This window comes from Pyricularia oryzae, chromosome 4 (genome assembly GCF_000002495.2).
Source record: "Pyricularia oryzae 70-15 chromosome 4, whole genome shotgun sequence".
Classification (NCBI taxonomy): Eukaryota; Fungi; Ascomycota; class Sordariomycetes; order Magnaporthales; family Pyriculariaceae; genus Pyricularia; species Pyricularia oryzae.
This window is the reverse complement of record NC_017851.1, coordinates 362,823-380,824: the sequence shown is the minus strand read 5'-3', so window position 1 is coordinate 380,824 and position 18,002 is coordinate 362,823. Positions and strand designations below refer to the sequence as shown.

Below are 18,002 nucleotides of genomic sequence, written 5' to 3'. Positions count from 1 at the left end.
GGACTTCATCGTTAAATTACCTCCTTCGGAAAAACCACTTACTAAAACCAAATACGACAGCATATTGGTTATAGTGGACAAATTCACCAAATACGCCTACTTCCTACCATATAAAGAAAGCAGTAACGCCGAAGAAATCGCCTACACATTCCTACGAGTAATTGTCAGCAATTACGGATTTCCAGAAAGCATTATTACAAACAGAGACAAACTCTTCACATCAAGATTTTGGAAATCCCTGATGGAACAGCTAGGAACAGACCACAAGCTATCCACAGCATTCTACCCACAGACGGACGGACAAACAAAACGAACCAACCAAATACTGGAACAATACCTAAGATGCTATGTGAACCACAAGCAAGACAATTGGGTACGGTTGTTACCCACAGCACAGTTCGCTTACAACAGCTCAGAAAACGAAAGTACCAAGACAACCCCGTTCTACGCCAATTATAGATTTAACCCTACAGCGTACGGAGAACCAAGAACTACGACTACGGCACCGCGAGCCGATAAATAAGCGAGCGAGTTACGACAATTACACAAAGAACTCCAGCAGACACTAGAGTTCGTACGAGAAAGAATGATGAAATACGCCAATTAGCATCGGATGAAGGGACCATCCTTTAAGGAGGGAGATAACGTTTACCTCATTCGACGCAACATTAAAACATAACGACCTAACAGCAAACTCGATTTTAAGAAGCTTGGACCTTTTAAAATCAGCAAGAAAATTAGCGACACCAACTACAGACTGTTATTACCAGACACCATGAAAATTCACCCCACATTTCACGTATTACTACTGGAACCAGCACCACACGGCACCAGCACACAAGAAACGATCGAGATCGACGCAGAACAAACCTACGACGTTAAACGAATATTCGACCACAGACGAAACCACGGCAAAACAGAGTACCTTGTTAAATGGGAAAATTATGGGTATGAAGAAAACATTTGGGAACCCCTTAACCACCTCCAGGATTGCCAGGAACCGCTCCGCCAATATTATCAGGAGTTGGATCTGCGAGCAAGTCAGCCAAAAAAAAAGGACGACCTAAGAAAGCACCACCTACCATTCCCAGAAGTTAAGGGCCGACCAGGACTCGAAACCATACCACCAGACGAACCTACAAAGAAACGATCAGTATGCAATACAAGACAAAAACACCAGAAAAACGACGTACCAACGGAATGTTGCGCAAGAACATTCATTTCATCCAACAACGAAGGATTTAGAGGACCCATCGGGAAAATCGAATCCCAGACAAAATTGGAATCCGGAAGAAGCGATTCCAAGGACACTTTAGGCAGGACTTCGGTTGATCGTCGTCGCTCCTCCTGCTCTGCCTCTTCACGCTCCACCCGCTCCAGTTCCTCCAAATCATCAATCCCGCGAGACACAGCTCGCATCATCTTTTCAAACCACAGCTTCTTTTGTTTCCGGAGACGCTCCACTTTAAGATCCGCAGCCCTCCTCGCCTCTTCGGCAGCCTCCAGTTCCGACTCAAAACGAGAGTGCTGGGAAGCAATTCGACGAAGAGACTTTGGGGACATTCCGAGGACATCGCAATGCGACAAGTTCAAACGAACACATTCCGTACACCGAGCGGAATCCCGAGGCGAGGTTTGACAGCGAGGAATTCCCCGAGACTGGCAAGCAGAGCAAGAAGGCATCTCGACCGACGACAAAGTGAGAGCAGAGAGGAGGTGGTCGCGACGAACGGTCGACGAGCGACTAGATTTCGATTTGACTACGCGACTAGATATGGCGCAGGAAAGTAGTAGTAGTAGTAGTATTAGTTAACGCCGGGCTCGGCCCGGCTTGTTAGCCGGCCGTTAGCAACCTCCCGAGGGGTATCTCGGCGCGCGTTCTATCTTCTTTATTTACACAGGGGGAAAACAAGGAGGGCAGAGGCGGATCGTGCCTGACCGGGTTCGGGCCCGGTCCTGCTTAGGGGGTTAGTTCACTGACGCGACCCCGTGCCTAAGGTGCACGGAGGGTTCGTCTGACGGCTTGTGCCGTGAAGTGTGGGTGAAAAGGCAGTAAGTCTATTCCTCGTCAGAGTTCGAGTCGTTTACGATCGGTGTCCCTAGGCGTAAAGTGCGTTCGTGGCGCGCGGGGCGCTGGCGGGCCGCTCTGGGGCGGGCGCTGAAGTAGTTGGTGGCTATCGAAAACGCCTCAAAGCTTTTCGGTTGCCCGAAGCTTGTCTGGAAGAATTTCCAGCGTTGGGCGCGATTTGGCGGCCCGGCCGGCCGGTCGTTATTAGGCCACGGCCAGTTTCTCCACACCGCCCGCGAATAGCGGCAGTGCACCGGGTGCTCAGGGGAGGTCCGCTTCCAGCACCAGGCACACGAGGTGTTTGCATCCTGGTGGTTGAAACGGTCATGGTAGGCCTTGAAATCGCCGTGGCCGGTCCTCATGGCCAAATAATGGCCCAGTAGGGGTCTTGGCAAACGCAGTTCCTCGGGCTCCTTTCTCGGTGTGTATTGGAATTTCCATTCCCTATATGCGGGGGACCGTTCACAGAGTTCTTTACGCCACCAGTCCTTCTCTATATTCGAAAGAATGGCTCTGAGGACCGTGCCGGCACCGCTATACGTGGTTTGCTGAGCCCTCGGGTCTGGGTCCGGCGGTCCGGCGGAGCCGGCCTTGGCCAGCTCGTCAGCCCGGTCGTTTCCCGGGATTATATGGCGCAGGAAAGTTAGCCGGAAGGAACGAGACCAAAAACAGGGATTAGGGGAGTACAGACTATTTAAGGCCAAAGGGACTTGGCCAAAAGGAGAGGAGACCTGATGTTACGACCAAAGGGTTGGGCCGGTACCAGGAAGGCCAGGTGGGGTCACGCCCCTCCTGACGACACTTGCCCAGGAAACACCGACCGGCAGGACCAAGATTACCTAAGCAATGAGTCACGTGACTGCACGTGACGCCAAGAGGAGGTGATCATTTGGATCGTTAAATGATCAGGAAGATCTAAACAAAAGTGATTATTGTAATTACGAAGTGATTACCATAATTATATTCGGAATATAGTTTATATAAGGCACGCTTATTACCATGTAGATAGATTCGATTTTAGGATTGTTTAGCAGCAATTAAATTCTAGTTAACCTCAATACTTACTTGAGAACGATCATAACTTCACCCCCAGTTATTGAGAACCCCAGTTACCCAGTCAGACGCTCAGTTGCTTCAACCCACTGTACTTTACCATAAGAACAGGTTACCCCGATACCTTGATCGTAACACCCTCGTATTTGAAACACCAAATACAATACAAGTCGATTTCTTTAAAAAATAGTTTGTTGCATTTTTATGCACAATTTATTCGTACTAAAATTAGTTTTTCCTTCGCACGGAACCGATCCCGAAAGAAGTTGCGAGATTGTATATAAAAATTTTAAAGTAAGGAGTTTATAAGCGAAAGTTATTAAATCGTGAGAGGAAGCCGGACTGCTTTTATCTCTAGCTTTTATTTTACAAACTATCAAAAATGTTTTAACCGTTAATTCTTTATTTGCACATTACTTATATATTGAAAATTAAAAGGTAAATTTACAATTAATTACCTTGGCCGAATTCCAAACTAGCCAAGTTTATAATAAATCGCGGTATAAAGAAGAATTTAACTGGCGTAACTTTTTATTATAAAACTCCAGGAACTTACAAATTCTATATTTAATAAATTTGCAGTCCGCTTCGTTTTCAACCTGGTAGTTTATAAGGAGATAAAACTCTAGAATAATTATTTCCCATATATTCCTGAAAATTGCGCTAATTATTTTATAATTCAGTTAGCAAAGCAAAATTGGTAAGCAGTTAATACTAAAAACCATTATTTTAGATTACATTTATTTTATCCAAAAACATATTTTAAATTTAAATAAAACTTCAAATACGGAAAGTTTGTATTTCGATTATAAAACTAAGTATTTCTACAACACACTTAACTTTCACAGGAAATAAAAGAACGCTTATATTTAATTCGATTAATTCGAATAACGTTATGGGAAGTATAAATAAAATCGTTATTAAACATTTCGCTAATTATTTCTTCTAACGCACAAACTTTTTTTAACGATTTTTATTTAATTAACTACAAAGTAGTAAATTCTAAAAGTTGTGAAAATATCTTCGGTAAACGGCGAAAGTCGACAAATTGTCCTCAAACGTGAACCAAAGAATTCTTTGGTTTTAGCCCACAGGTGCAAACAAAAGCCACAATTGAGCCACAGCTTGATTGTGGAGTTTTGGGTTTCAGGGATGAGCCCTGAGACTGCAGGCAACACCGGCTTTTCCGGGTATCCCACCACTACCTGACTCTGAAGTTGGATCTATTTTGAGCCATCGCTGGATCCTTTCATTCCAACGGCCTCTTGTATAAATTTGCATTTTTTCTCTCGCGCATTTACCTGTATCCAAAGTTTTGACTCACCCACCACCTTTTGTTATTACTGTCCCTCCTTAGTCTACTTGTTCCCTTCGTCTTTGTTTCTAACATACACTCTTTCAAAGTCGCTCTTTTTATCTCAATACATTCATTTTTTTTTTTTCCGTCAGCTTATATCTTCACAATTCGAAACCATGCAGCTCCCCACCCTCCTCACAGTCGCTGCGACCTTGTCCCTGGCCCCAACAGGTGCATTCGCGGGTCGAGGATCTTACCTGACGGTCAAGCCATCAGAGCTGGACAAACACATAGCCCAATTGGAAGAGTACCTGAGGAACCCACCATGCAAGGTCACGATTTACGCTCCGCCGCCGAAAAAGGGGCGAACCCAGCTCCGCACCGAGATGGGCTTCGCATCTGCCGGGAAGAATGAGGATGTTCCCGTCAAGATCGCGTCTACCGGCCACACATATCAGTGCAGGACCGATGCGACTTGCGAAGAGCCTGTATGCCACGGGCTGCCCAACGGGTGGACGTACGACGGTGTCTATATGCACACGTTTACAGAGTTATCACTCGAGCAGTTGAAGGCTCAAAAAGCCGCCCAAACTTCTCGCCACTGATTTACTGGTTGGTTGTCTACTCAGTCATTCGTCTTCCACAGGGCCGAGGACGTGATGGATTTATTGCAGTGATGTTCGGTACAATGCCGGAGCCCTTGTTACGGCCAAAGTGTGGAAGAAAGCAGCGGGTGTTGGGGGGCTGGCGTTTGTGTCAATTTTGATTTCTTTAGATTTACCTTTCATTGGGAGCTTTTACCATAGTTTCCAAGTACCAGTCAAGCCCCATGTAGTTTGGAATGCCATCCTAGGGGCTTCCATTCATGCAAGAATAAACGCTATTCAAATACGACTTCTTTCAGCTAGGAAACCTCAAAATCCGTTCTTGACCCTACCAACTACGGTGTTGGATGAGTCTTATGGCAGCCAAGTCTGATAAATATCAACTCTAGCTAAGCTGGACCTGTTTTTCCTTGAGCTTACCTCACGCATACCAGCCTAGCTCCCTGGGCACTCGAGCAACATTCTGCCCAGCTCCCGCTATTAAGTTGTTACATTCACCGAACATTGGTAAGCACCCTAAAACATTGTTTTTTTTTCCTTTCTTTTTCCTTTTTTTTTCTTTTTTTTTCTTTGCATATCACACGACCTGCTGAATAAATGTGCAAAGCGGGTCGGGCATGGTCTGTACTAAAACAATACATTGCATCCAAGCCAAGATGCTTGTCCGTCTTTTATCCACCCTGGTTTGCACCTCTACTTAACCTCCAAGTACCTGCTTCCGACCTGTCTGTCTAAAAGCAAGGCTTTCCCCACGTAAATAATTTCATGGGTTCATCTTGTGTACAATGTAGAGTAGGCTTGTAACGTGATGAAATTACTGACTCATAAGGGTAGCTGCAGTGACAAAATGACAGTAAAAGCTTGACAAAGTTCTATTTATATATGAGCCAAACCACCCTGTTGGTAAATGCCGCCCCAGAATCAGGGTTCTTCTTCCTTGTATAGGTCTCGGCCAGCCCGCAAAGTACAAACAAGGATTTATTTGTACAATCTACAGCTAGGACAGGCATTTGTGTAGATTGAGTAATGGCTCGGCAATACCGGTCTAAGCGATCATTTCAATTTGCTGTCTTTCAAATGACCCTTTTTGCGGACAACTGCCCTTTTGTGAAAGTATCACCACCTTCAAGTATAAATCCTGGCTTGATTTGCCTCTTCGCATCTATTCATCCACCTTCCACAACCCATCCGACACCTTTCGGACCACATTCTTTTGAAAATACCCATCTGGAAGTCTTTCCTTTATCCTTCTCCACAGATCTTTGATAAACGTTTAATTATCCCATCGGCGCCGTGCAACCGCATTATTTTAGTAAAGGCTTTTTTTGATAGGCAATAATTACCATACATATCTTCTTTTTAACTTTTTCCAAAAAAAAAAGTTGAGTCCCTGCCAGCTTAAGCTCCTAGTACAGCAACTATGCGTTTCGAAGCATTCCTCGCCGCCGCCGCCACTGTGGCCCTTTCGCCATCACTCGTTTTTGCGACTGAACCGGGGCAGTCACCCCCGGGCAGGATGCGTGAAGGGTCCGCCTGGTTTCCGGGCGACCCCACGTACGACTGCGGCATCTCGATCTTCCGTCCCCCCAAGCCGGGCAGCCGCTCTAGAAATGGTGCACTTGCCGAAGTGATCTATGTCAATCGGGGCGAAACGTTCAAGATCATCGAAGGCAGATATACCTGCTCGGTCGAGCAGAATTGCGAAAGGCCAGACTGCAACCTGCCTCGGACGTGGAATTACCGCGGTCAGTGGGGAGTGGCTCGCCCCGCGAGGAAGAATACTTACTTCGACGAGAATGGGGTCCAAAAGTTCAATACTCTGGCTTCGGAGAGTCATAAGCGTCTACGACTGCAGGGTTGCAATCTGGCAGCCCCCAATGGACTCGAGGACAACGGTGGAAACTCTCGCCGAAGCTACCCATTTTAATCTGGGCGAGTCGGTTCGAGTCCTGCGCGGTAGGTTTACCTGCAAGGCCGAGCAGAAATGCGGAAACGTGATTTGCAATCTGCCAGAGGGCTACAAGTACCAGAGCATAACGGGAGGACCATTCCAGCCCATGGAAAAAACCCGCAAGTTTTACCCCGCGTAAATGGGCATTGCCTAGGTATTTTTCAAGAAGCTGGCACACCAGTTGCTGCGGCCTTTGGCCAGCTTTTGCATTATCTGATAATAACTTTGAAGGACGATGGAGCGCTTCGTTAATCAGGCCTGAAGTGGCCATTTGTACGAACCAACATCATTTAATTGGAAGCCCCTCCCTGCCTTGTCGTCTACAGAACAAATCATGAATTCGTGGTGCGTATGCGGTGGTTTCGTAGCTGCGATGCAATCAAATATTTCAAGCTTGAACACCCAAGGCTATAGGTGAAGCTGGGCCCGAAACAAGCCAAAAGTCGAGCAAAGTTCCGAACGTAATAACATCCAAGTCGCCGAGTATTTATTCAAATTTTATAGTCTATCAATTTACATCCGATCCACAAATTCGAGTCCAAGTCCAAAGAAACCACAGGCTTACGCCTTCAAGAAAGCCTCGATGGCGTCGGCAAACTTGGCCGGGATCTGCACTGGCGAAAAGTGGCTGCCGCCCTGGAGCGAGACGAACTTGCTCCCGGGGATCTGCTTGCTGATCCTCAGGCCGGTGCCCTTGTTGACTGCCTCCTCGTGGTCCGCCTCGACCATGGTGACCTTTGTGCCGTCAATCTTTGCAAAGTCGGCCGCGGTGAAGTTTGGCAGCGTGCTCTCGAGCGTGCTGACCTTGCCGGCAAAGGCCTTGAAGTCCGCCTTGGGCTGCAGCGTGGGGTACTCGGTGGCGACGCGCGTCACAAAGTCGTTGAAGATGGCGGTCTTTGGAAAGTTGACGTTTGTGTCGGCGGGGCTCGCGGTGGTGCCAAAGAGGAAAGCCTTTTGCATGGGCGCGGCCAGCTTGGGGTCCATGAGCGCCGACAGGCCCTGGATGGCGCCGTCGGACCAGCCCACAAAGATGTACTTGTTGATGCCGACGGCCTTGAGCAGCGCGTCCTGGTCCTGCGCAAACATGTCGTACGTGAAGACGTCGTTGGCGTTGAAGGTGCTGCGCCCGTGGCCGCGGCGGTCGCTGGCCACGACGTAGTAGCCCCGCTTGATGAGCTCCTGGATCACGGCGCCAAAGTACTCGCTGGAGCCCAGGCCGCCGTGGGACACGACGATCGGGACGCCGCCCTTGGCCTCGTTGTACTTTTGCAGCCACAGATTCACGCCGTTGATGGGGTACAGCTTGTTTGAGATTGGCGACGGGAGCTGCGGGGTCGGGGGGAGCGTGAGCCAGACTGGCGAGTCGCGGGGGACGTTGCGGGCCTCGGTGGAGAGGGATGCCGCGGCGGCGAGGAGGAGGGTGGTGAAGGAGACCATTGTGGCTGTTTTTTGGTGGGTTCTTAAAAAAAAGAAAAAACAAGGAAATGAAAATTAAATTTGTGGCGATAAAATCCTAAAGAATGGCAGGCAAAAGAATTTGCTAAATTGCAGATAACTTGTTGCCGAGTGGATGTTGACTGGATGTAGAAAGCAGGCTATGAAAAGAATGACTGGCTGATGCCGATGAGGAACCAGAAGAGAATCGGCATGCTTTGCGAGCGGGTCAAAATCATTTTATAATTGTCGCTCCTATCCCCCCACGGAACGTTGAACCGGACTTGAACCAAAGCACCGGGCCCCTCGGGGTCACCGCCAAAATGGGCCCCGAAAAGCTCAAACACAGGCTATCAAACTCAAATCAGACTCAGCCCCCAAGTCAAGCCGTTTTTGTCATGCCAATTTTGGAACGGCATAAAAAGTGGAGGAAGGGCTGCTTGGGGTATGAAAGTGTGATTGTTAACATTTGCCCTGTGGCGATTCAGTGCGTAGACGGAATTAGCAGGCATCCAGCTGTGGCGCCGCAACTTTTACAACTAGACCCCGACAGAGTACTCTTTTTACGTGGTAAATCATGACAACCATACAACTTGACAGCTTACCTACCTAGGTAGTTAAATTCAGAGTCAACAATTCGTGCAATGCCTCATCGCTGTCCCCGACCATGGCACGACCTTGTCGATGACGAAACGATGAGGTGGGTATACATCTACAAATAAGATTTGCCGCGGTCGAGTCAGCCCTCTGGGACTGCAAGGGGTCTCCGCCCTTCCCGTACACGCCTAATCGAGCACGGTGTTTTCAGGGGGACTGTAGCGATATGACCTATTCTGGCCTGGCAAAGTCCCCATGATGGATGCATCGGCCCCGTGGTACAGTCCTTTTTTTTGTGCTTTTTTTTTCATGCCATCATCTCGGGGATGGTTTTTGACGGATAACCCACAGAAGCTTATTCCTGACGCATCCGTCTTAAAACGCACGCCAAACTTTACTCAGCCCTACAGCGGCGCAAAACTTCGGATGGGGCGGGAGCATCGGCAGCAAAGTGGAGGGTGTCGAGCTGCGGGAGATTGTCGGGATTATATCAAACGATGAACTAAAGATGTGAAAATCTGTGACGAAAAAGCACAAGCTCTTTACATACGAAGTAGCAAGCAAAAGAAACAAATTGAAGCTAAATATCTCGAGTTATTGCCCGCAACATGTCCTGAAACGCTTCCATCGTCACCCCATCGTCTGGATCACGAGGTGTCTCCGTCTGAGGGCCGTACCAAACAACGCCAATCTCCTCGGCCGCTTCCTTCTCCTCCTGCGTCAAGTCTCGACTTTCCAGCTCTGCCAATACACGTTGGACGCCAGGCACCCAGCAGTCGAGCCAGAACTCGTCGGCTTTTGCAACCCCAAACGGCTCGCCGTCGCCGTCGTCACGTTCGTACCGGCGCGTGAGATCCTCAACGAGTGCCTCGAAAACGTCTAGCGACTCGGCCCGAGCTTCATTGATCTCGTTGGCGTCCTCGGGCAACAGGGCCGTTCCTTCGCACCAATATCCTTTAGCGAGAGGAATCCCGCAGCAGGTGTGTGGCAATTGGAGCGCTCGAAAAGTGAGCATCCGAATCGCCTTGCTGCCATTGCCTCCCAACATGTTTATCTGGAGATCTTGGACAGAATCAAGGAGACTAGAGGCAATCCATTCAGGGGGTTGCGGTCGTGGATAGTCGTCTTCATTGCCTATCCATTTGAAAAAGTAGTCGAATGGAGTACAGCCGTTTTCAGTGCAAGGGCATACGCAAGCGTCTCGCGGGTCGTAACGGGAGCAGAATGCTGTGATAGCGGGGGCGCTCTGGTAAGACCCATCATCGTAAGAGTCTCCATAGACACTGTCTTCGTTAGCAAAGCGAGTCGGTCGAAACCACCTGCCGATTTTTGCGAGCAAGAAATGCGCCGGTGTCCGTATGTCATCCGACTCCCGCGGATTACTGCATTGTCGTTGACATAATGGGGCCCATATGTCCGCACCATGCTCAACAAACCAATAACAATAATCTAAATTGCCAAGCGTAAAAACATCGGTCATAAAGGGTGGCACTCCATCCTTATCCAGCTGATCCATGTCCCGGAACCCTCGATCCCAGAGAACATCGAGAACCGCACGACTGACGGGCGGGCGTGTGTGGTAACACCACGCTTCAACATGCCACGGGACCTTAACCCAAGCCGGAATTCTGGGATCCAGGGCCTTGGGGACCTCAATTCCTAGATTTTCAAGAGCCTCGAAGCAGGAAGCTGCATGGTAATCGAGTGTTCTCTCGTCAAAAAGTCCAAGGTCTAAGGCCAAGCTCCTGGGAAGGTGTTTCAAGCCAAGTAGTTTTAGACTGTCACGTCTGTGCCTCAGAGCATCCCAAAAGGTGTTGTGAACCTCTTGGTTTATGTCTTCGGGGAAGTCTCGATCGAAATAGGGAATGGTGTTGGGATGGACAGCACAACCTGATTGGAGAAGAATCCTGAGGGAATTGAGCCCATCAAGATTTCTCTGGATTTTCATGGCGGCGTATTCAACTGGCCTTCTCCTGTCAGAATCTGCCACATCAAGCTTTGTATCAAATCCTCCTTGGATAAGTATTTGCAGCGTCTCAGGGTTGTCGATGCTCAAGTGCAACGGTGTCTGTCGGAACCAATTCGACTCTTCCAAGTATGAGCGCGCTGAATCTTTGGCCAAAATATTTTCAATCGCGGGTTGGTCGTTATTGATAACCGCATGGCTCAACGGGCCATTTCCGCATGCTGTATAGGCATCAGCATGAGGGATCTATCTGGGAATTCACGGAGCTTCTCAATCTGACCTTCCGATGTCAAGGGTGACGAAATGAAGAATTCAACCCCTTTTATCCACCAGATATCGGTCCTATCAACAGGGGCCAGAGATATCGGTGTATCTGGACTTTGGGTAATCAATGCCGATGCTAGATCTGCGAGGAATCTTTGTTCAAAATGCCTTAGCATGATAGCCACGGGGGTTCTGTGGTAGTTGGGCAGTGAGTAAGTATTAAGCATCGTCAGGAAGGGAGCTAACGTGGTTCATCAGGACCCCGGACATATCAGGACCCCGGACACTTTTCCTGCACAATACTACTTCCAATTTCAATTGCAACGCCAGCGTTGTTCAATTTACCTCAATGCAATCGGATATATGTACATCAGACATTTCTGCATCCTCCTGACAGGTGCGTGCATTATTTCCAGGTTTACCGCAGTTGCCGCAACGTCGTTTAGTCGCCGGCTGCGCACTACTCCCCTCCCCATTTTCATCTTTCTTTTCGTATATTAGACCATCGGCACCATTTGATTGAAGCAAATTCTGACCCTCTTGTATGGTAAATGACCCTCCTTCGCGGATACGTGTTTTTTGAGCCCTGCGCCGCTTGCTAAGCGCTTCGTTGGCCTTCCGAAGGCTGTGGTTCTCCGCTTCCAAAAGTGTGGTTCGATGAGCAATCGACTCCAACCCTTTTGCTAGCTGCTTTACAGCATTAAAAATAGGCGTTGGCGAGCTTCCCTGATGACAGTTGATTCGACTTTTAACAAGGGTAGATTGATTAACGGCTTCTGTCGGGTTGTGCGGTGTTTGAGAGACCCAGGTTTCGGTGCTGGAAAAATCAAGCTCTTTAGGTGACGGCGTCCGTAGCCTAACATCCAGCTTAGATATGACCATTTCCGGGCTATGGGGGATAATTCCCGCCCCTCGAAAACCCCCGGCCATATTTTCTTTTGTCATTGACTTTTTGTAAGCCGCTGCAAAAGCCAAAAAGAAGTCGACTTTGCTGATGTTAGTGATGTGGGCCCGGATAAAGTCGTTAATTTTTTGACCGTACGCCCGCTTAAGGACGTTAAACACTCCGACATCAAGTGGCTGGGTTAAATGAGATGAATGAGCAGGCAGGTAAAGTGGAATAATATTGTGATCTTTGCAATAGCCCTCGAATTCAGGGGATCGATGACTGCCGTGCCCATCGAGCACTAACATCCGATATACGCCTTTTGTCCGCGATTTTGTATGGTTGTCGAAATGCTGAACCCAGTCGAGGCCAGTCTCGTTGTCGGTCCATCCATTAACGGTGGGTTTGAGGCGCCACGTGTCCGGAAGACCGCCTTCTGTATACCAATTGGACAAATGGTAAAAGCCTTTGACGATGATATACGGGGGTATATCGTAACCGTCGCCACTGATGCAACAAATTGCAGTCGCCCATTCTCGATTGCCAGGCTGTACTTTTTTCCTTCTTCCGTGTCTTTCGGACCCAGTTACGACCATTCCAGCGCAAATCTGGCCCATCATAAAGCCGGTTTCGTCGAAGTTGTACATGTCGCAGTCTTGGATGCCATATTTGGCCCTCATATTGGCCACCAATTGAAACCACGCGTTTAACGCGTCAGGATCTTCGCAAAGAGCTCTTTGGAAATCGTAAGCGCGAGAAAAACGCGTTTTTAATTCTGTGCGTCGTTGTACGAAGCGATAAGCCCATTGCTTGCCGACCGGTCGCGCGTCCCGCGCAGCGAGAAGATGATCGGCCATTGCGGCCACATCAGCGATCTGGGCTGGAAACCCTCGGGAATCCAGGTCCAGTATATACTGGACAATTACTTCCTCTTCCCTTTCCGTTAGCTTTTGGTTGCCTGGCCGACGATTGGCCAAAGAAGCGATGCCGTTTATTCTGTCGTGTAGTGTCGATTTTGGGACATTATATATTAATGCAACCTTTCGTATGCTTTTCTTTTTGCTTGATCGGAGCTCATTTAGAGCAAGAATGATTCGCGCTTCGCAATTTGATGATTCCATTACTGTTGGGGGAAAGAACACGTGTGGAAAATAAAGGATGAAACTGGGTTGAAAAATGTCCGGGGTCCTGATATGTCCGCGGGGGGAATGGCGCAGTGGTTAAGCGCCATGGCTGTTACTTGAGTAACGTAGGTTCGAATCCTGCTCCCTCCACCTCCTCCCCGCTTACCCGTGGCAAGGATAACCCGGCTGGCTATCGACAACAACCACCCGCCTGTGCCGTCGAGCCCACACTTGTTGGGAACTTCGTCTCCATGGCTACAAACGACCGACAGCTCCGCTGTTTGGACACAGGCCCCTCTCGATGAAGAGCCGTCAACTGCCGTCAGACGAATCCTCCGTGCGCCTGAAGGCACGGGGTCGCGTCAGTGAACAAACCTGTAAGCAGGACCGGGCACGAACCCGGTCAGGCTCGATTCGCTTCTATGCCCTTGTTTTCCGCTGTGTAAATAGAGAAAATAGAAAGCGCGCCGAGATACCCCTCGGGAGGTTGCTAACGGCCGGCTAATGAGCCGGGCCGAGCCCGGCGTTAAATAATACTACTACTACTACTACTACTCCTGATATGTCCGGGGTCCTGATGAACCACGTTACAAGGGCAACAAAACGTACTCCCCCATTGAATTGTGCGTCATCGCCGGAACACCGTATTTAATCAAGGCGTGAATACTGTCCCTTGACACGCGGTATGCAAACTGTTCAGCATGATCGCCGCAGACGGAATATGTTTTTAGCTGAGATGCCATGTTTTTTTATTAGCAGTCAACCACCAGCTCGAGCCACTTGAAAAGTACCAACCAAGATTCCTACGAGGACATGCATAGCCGAACGTCCCAGGGAGTCAATGTCTCGAGGAGACGCCAGACCCTTCGAATACAATACCAGGAGGCTGTCCATACAACCCCTTATAATCTCGGCACAAGTGGCCCCAGTCTCGCCGGATATTATTTGGGAGTAGTACAACGATCTATATGTAGGGATGAGGCGAGCGGCAAAGTCAAGGACGCGAAACGCAGGCGAAGTGCGCTCATCAACCACGGGCGAATAGCAAAGAAACGGGCTGATGGCGCAACCCCCGGCGCCATTGGTGATGGCCAATGACATTTGCAACGCCACACCCATCAGACGACCAAGTCCCGTGTATCGAAGGGCGAGCTTTTGCCTTTGTTCTTTGCCTCTCAGCTTGGCTAGTCGACAGCCAGCCAAGTGTCGCTGAGAAACCCGTGTTTCTTGCGAAAAGGCCCAAGAGCCCCACGTTCTTTGACTGCGGACGGAGGAGCCGGTTTGATGACACTGGCAATCTGCCATTGCCAGGGACACCTCTGACTTTTGCTTCGCAGCCGGGTCGTATGATGACAAAGAGTACCGTTGTTGATCAGCCACCTCCCTGAAGTAGCTAGGTTTGGATAGAAGCCCTCGAAGCGCCCCTTGTGTCTATCGCGTTCGGTGGTCAGATGTGATCTAGAATTGCCAGATCTGCTCTGGCCTGATGGATTTCGCTGCATTCGTACTTACTTTTAAAGTGGCTGGACTTGTTGCAGCTGAGAAGGTTGCATCCTGTACTGTGAGACGAGCTACTAGCTGCGAGAGGTCCTGACTCATCTGTTGCGCTGCTCTTCCAATCTGCACAGTTTGTTCTCTAAACAGGACATCAGTAGGTGCTCTGACAAGGAGTCAAGGACTAGTCGGTTGACTAATGAACCCACAAGTTGAACACCATCAATGCTGTCTGCAGGGAGCTGTTCACTATAGCAAGACTGCTTTCCAGCTGCTGCAGAGCTTCGCGACGGAAGGGGTACATGAGCTTTTTGCTCTTTTCCTTCACCCGGAACCGGAGGCTGTTGCCTCCCGTTTCTTCACCAGTAAGTTCAGTAACGATCTTGCCGAGATCTTTGATGCGGGATTCGCATTCCAGCACTGATGGGTCGATGATGCGCTTGTCCGGAAGACCGCTCGCTATGGAGTCGATCTTTGCGAGCAAGACCCTCATAGTCGATACCGAGGCCTTTGCCCTCTGGATGTCATCTGGTCGGGCATTGAGCCTGTCGAGGTATGTGTTGATTCCACCACAGAGGTCCAGGCCGAATGAAATCACCCCGACCACCAGGCCGACGACTGACATGGGATCAGCCATGATGGACGTTGACGTTGACGACAGGTCCGTCCCCGCGAGAAATAAAGGCCGAAAAGTGCGGGGCAGCCACTGTCCGCTGAGATTCGGGGGGCGCCTGATGTATTTGGGGATGAACTGACGGGGCGGAGCAGCTGTGATACGCCTGCAGGTGGTCAGGCTGCGCCACTGGCCCCTCGATTCCATGTAGAAAATCCCTTCTCGCTTGCCTGCGGCCAAGAGATTTTGTAGCCAATAAGAATGCCTATAATACCGCTCGCCTCGCCCTTATCGTAGATGTGCTCTTTCGGTAGGCCAAAGGCCATGGCGACAATCTGGTCAATATGCCTGATGAAGACTTTAACGGCCCGATAAACGCATGCTTTTACTTAATGTGAAGCTTATAGATTGCAGTATGATGCTCGCTCAGTTTGTTGCAAGACAAGGTACTATGTGCTATTTGCAGGTGACAGGAAGCACACGCGAGGGCTTTAAATCGCCCTCGCGTGTACATAATAACGAATTGAAATTCAATGTGTACAGAGCTTCACAGCGTTCCAGCTCAAACGGCTCCGCCTCCAAACTCCGAGCCTTCGCATCGCTCAAACCCCTCTTGGACGGCATGCAATTCCCACAGTTTGGATGACAGCCGTTGGCACCGCAGTGGCTGGCACAAAGATATGTAAGTCGGGATTCTGTCCGACTTGCCTGCCGAACAAGACATGGGCGCACCGGCAGAATGAGCACCCTGGATCGGCGCAGTCTGGATACTTTGCGACGGATGCTCGGCAGTATCGCTATTCGCTAGTATATTCTGTTGTTCAAACAAGCCATGGTTCATAACGGTCCTGTCCGCCACAGGTCAGGAATCACCGGATGGCTACGGTGCACGTACCGCTGTCAACATTACAAAAGAGACCCCTAGGGTCGAAATCCTGCTTGCCGCCGCTGAATCCGCGGCCTGTGCTTGGTCTTTGTCTTTTTGGGTGCGGGAGGGCCTCTTTCCTCCACCACACGCCCATGACTGCCGCCGCCCGTTACTTTGACGCTAGCTTCGGCAATTTCAGCCACGGCCAAGGAGAGATGCGCAAACATGGCCAGCAAGACAGCGATGGTGGATTCGCTGAATAGCATTTGGGGTTTGTTTGTAAGGGGGCTTGTAACTTGGGAGTATTTATAAACAAGTATAAGAGTATGCTAATTACTAGTTCGCGGCCTCATGCAGTGTGTCGAACTGCCAAGAAATTGTATACAATGCAATGATTGTAATTCCCAATGTGCAAAAGATCATGGCCTCAGCCTGGCAAGGTGATTGCAGCGCCAAACTAAGCCTCTGCAATCCTGAATTGTCTCACGCTTCAGGGGCTTCAGCCGCAGCAGCTAGGCTAGGTTAGGACCGTTAGGTACGGCCCCTGGTGAGGTCTGGGCTGTGTCGAGCTAGTTTGTTTACTGCGACAGCGTTGAATAAGCCTGCGCCATGAAATTTTGGGATGATAAGAGTCAACCAATGTTCTGTAAAATGGCTGGCTAGTGTCATCATAAATAGCTTCGGCCCAAGAGGCCTGTAGATAAGTTTATCGCTGCGCAATGACAAGGCTGCTAGCGTGGGTCAGCTCACGAATGCACCCAGCTCGACTTTTAGAACGGGAGGTAATGCTCTTCGTCTGGGCAAAGATTCGAATCACACTTTTTAGCTAGCTGATGTACTCGATTTGCGCAAATCGGGCCTCTAAGCCCTTTGGATTCGCTGCCAGTCAGCCGGTCGATACCGTTCTCACGCTTGATCTTCCTGCAAATTAGAATCTACTGGACTAAGTGAGATCAGTCCTCTAGTATGTCTATAATAGCCTGCAAGATAGGGCTTGACGTTGCACTTCTCGACAACTCTACGGCACCATCTCCCAATAGATGCCCCGGATCCAAGATGAAGGCGCTGATGTCCCTGTGCTCTCCCCTGGCCGCCTCCAATCTTTAAATAACGGTGGTTTCTCCATGCCCAACGGCCGCCGACCTGGGATATTTGACGCTAGCGGCTAATGCCGTGGACTCCTTTTGCTAGCTTCAATCCTTGAAGATAATTCCCAAGGGCCCAAGCACAGGATCTCGTATGGCTTTGCACATACCAATCTAATCAGAATAGCTCGCGGGCCGTCCCGATGTCATGACCCCGGTTATCTCAGATTGTGCCAGCATGACAACTTATCTTTAGAGCTAATCAAGCTTTGTGGCTTGAGCAACCAGCAAACCCTTTCATTTTACTATTGTACCCTTGAAGAGAATCCTTCGGTCAGTGAGTCTATCTTCGCAATGTAAGCATTACCCAACTTAGGAAACTTATCAACTCATCATAAAGTTATTTGGGGATTTTGCTAAGGCGGACCACATCAAATTTTGCATTTGCTATAGAACCATCAGATGCAACCCTTTAGACTCTGTGAAGGGATCTGGGAACTGGAAAGGAAGAAGTTGGTGAACAACATGTGCCGCGATAATGTGATTCCATTCAAGACCTGCCTTGCCGGGCCGTGACAGCATAAGAATGCAATCCAAAGCCGTCTTGGCAGTCCACATATAGGGCGTGTCTTCTCTATTCTGCTCAATGCCGAGCTATGTCTTAATGTGTTATAAATGTATGCATGCCAATCGCAGG

General features: G+C 49.3%; 7 protein-coding genes and 1 pseudogene across 8 annotated transcripts; 3 read left to right on the top strand and 5 right to left on the bottom strand.

Moving 5' to 3' along the window:
* Positions 1 to 974: 974 nt before the first annotated feature.
* MGG_17025 (uncharacterized protein) lies at positions 975 to 1,563 on the bottom strand (the record flags this gene model as incomplete). Its single annotated transcript, XM_003715943.1, has 3 exons — positions 975 to 1,030; positions 1,083 to 1,136; positions 1,194 to 1,563. 3 exons carry the CDS (start codon positions 1,561 to 1,563, stop codon positions 975 to 977), a joined length of 480 nt encoding a protein of 159 aa, XP_003715991.1.
* Positions 1,564 to 4,594: 3,031 nt separating this feature from the next.
* MGG_08482 (uncharacterized protein) lies at positions 4,595 to 5,023 on the top strand (the record flags this gene model as incomplete). The annotated part of the gene is made up of 1 exon (XM_003715942.1): positions 4,595 to 5,023. The coding sequence occupies one exon, from the start codon at positions 4,595 to 4,597 to the stop codon at positions 5,021 to 5,023; it is 429 nt and encodes a 142-aa protein (XP_003715990.1).
* A 1,420-nt stretch (positions 5,024 to 6,443) lies between these two features.
* MGG_08481 (uncharacterized protein) lies at positions 6,444 to 6,950 on the top strand (the record flags this gene model as incomplete). The annotated part of the gene is made up of 1 exon (XM_003715941.1): positions 6,444 to 6,950. The coding sequence occupies one exon, from the start codon at positions 6,444 to 6,446 to the stop codon at positions 6,948 to 6,950; it is 507 nt and encodes a 168-aa protein (XP_003715989.1).
* Positions 6,951 to 7,535: 585 nt separating this feature from the next.
* On the bottom strand, positions 7,536 to 8,411 carry MGG_08480 (alpha/beta hydrolase; the record flags this gene model as incomplete). The annotated part of the gene is made up of 1 exon (XM_003715940.1): positions 7,536 to 8,411. One exon carries the CDS (start codon positions 8,409 to 8,411, stop codon positions 7,536 to 7,538), a length of 876 nt encoding a protein of 291 aa, XP_003715988.1.
* Positions 8,412 to 9,585: 1,174 nt separating this feature from the next.
* On the bottom strand, positions 9,586 to 10,953 carry MGG_17024 (uncharacterized protein; the record flags this gene model as incomplete). The annotated part of the gene is made up of 1 exon (XM_003715939.1): positions 9,586 to 10,953. One exon carries the CDS (start codon positions 10,951 to 10,953, stop codon positions 9,586 to 9,588), a length of 1,368 nt encoding a protein of 455 aa, XP_003715987.1.
* Positions 10,954 to 13,323: 2,370 nt separating this feature from the next.
* On the top strand, positions 13,324 to 13,395 carry MGG_20176 (annotated as a pseudogene). The gene has a single exon. The product of its transcript is annotated as a tRNA-OTHER (tRNA).
* A 531-nt stretch (positions 13,396 to 13,926) lies between these two features.
* MGG_17023 (uncharacterized protein) lies at positions 13,927 to 15,678 on the bottom strand (the record flags this gene model as incomplete). Its single annotated transcript, XM_003715938.1, has 4 exons — positions 13,927 to 14,676; positions 14,758 to 14,881; positions 14,949 to 15,582; positions 15,627 to 15,678. The coding sequence occupies 4 exons, from the start codon at positions 15,676 to 15,678 to the stop codon at positions 14,005 to 14,007; spliced, it is 1,482 nt and encodes a 493-aa protein (XP_003715986.1). The 3' UTR covers positions 13,927 to 14,004.
* Positions 15,679 to 15,914: 236 nt separating this feature from the next.
* MGG_17022 (uncharacterized protein) lies at positions 15,915 to 16,486 on the bottom strand (the record flags this gene model as incomplete). The annotated part of the gene is made up of 3 exons (XM_003715937.1): positions 15,915 to 16,156; positions 16,248 to 16,313; positions 16,378 to 16,486. 3 exons carry the CDS (start codon positions 16,484 to 16,486, stop codon positions 15,915 to 15,917), a joined length of 417 nt encoding a protein of 138 aa, XP_003715985.1.
* Between the last annotated feature and the right edge of the window lie 1,516 nt (positions 16,487 to 18,002).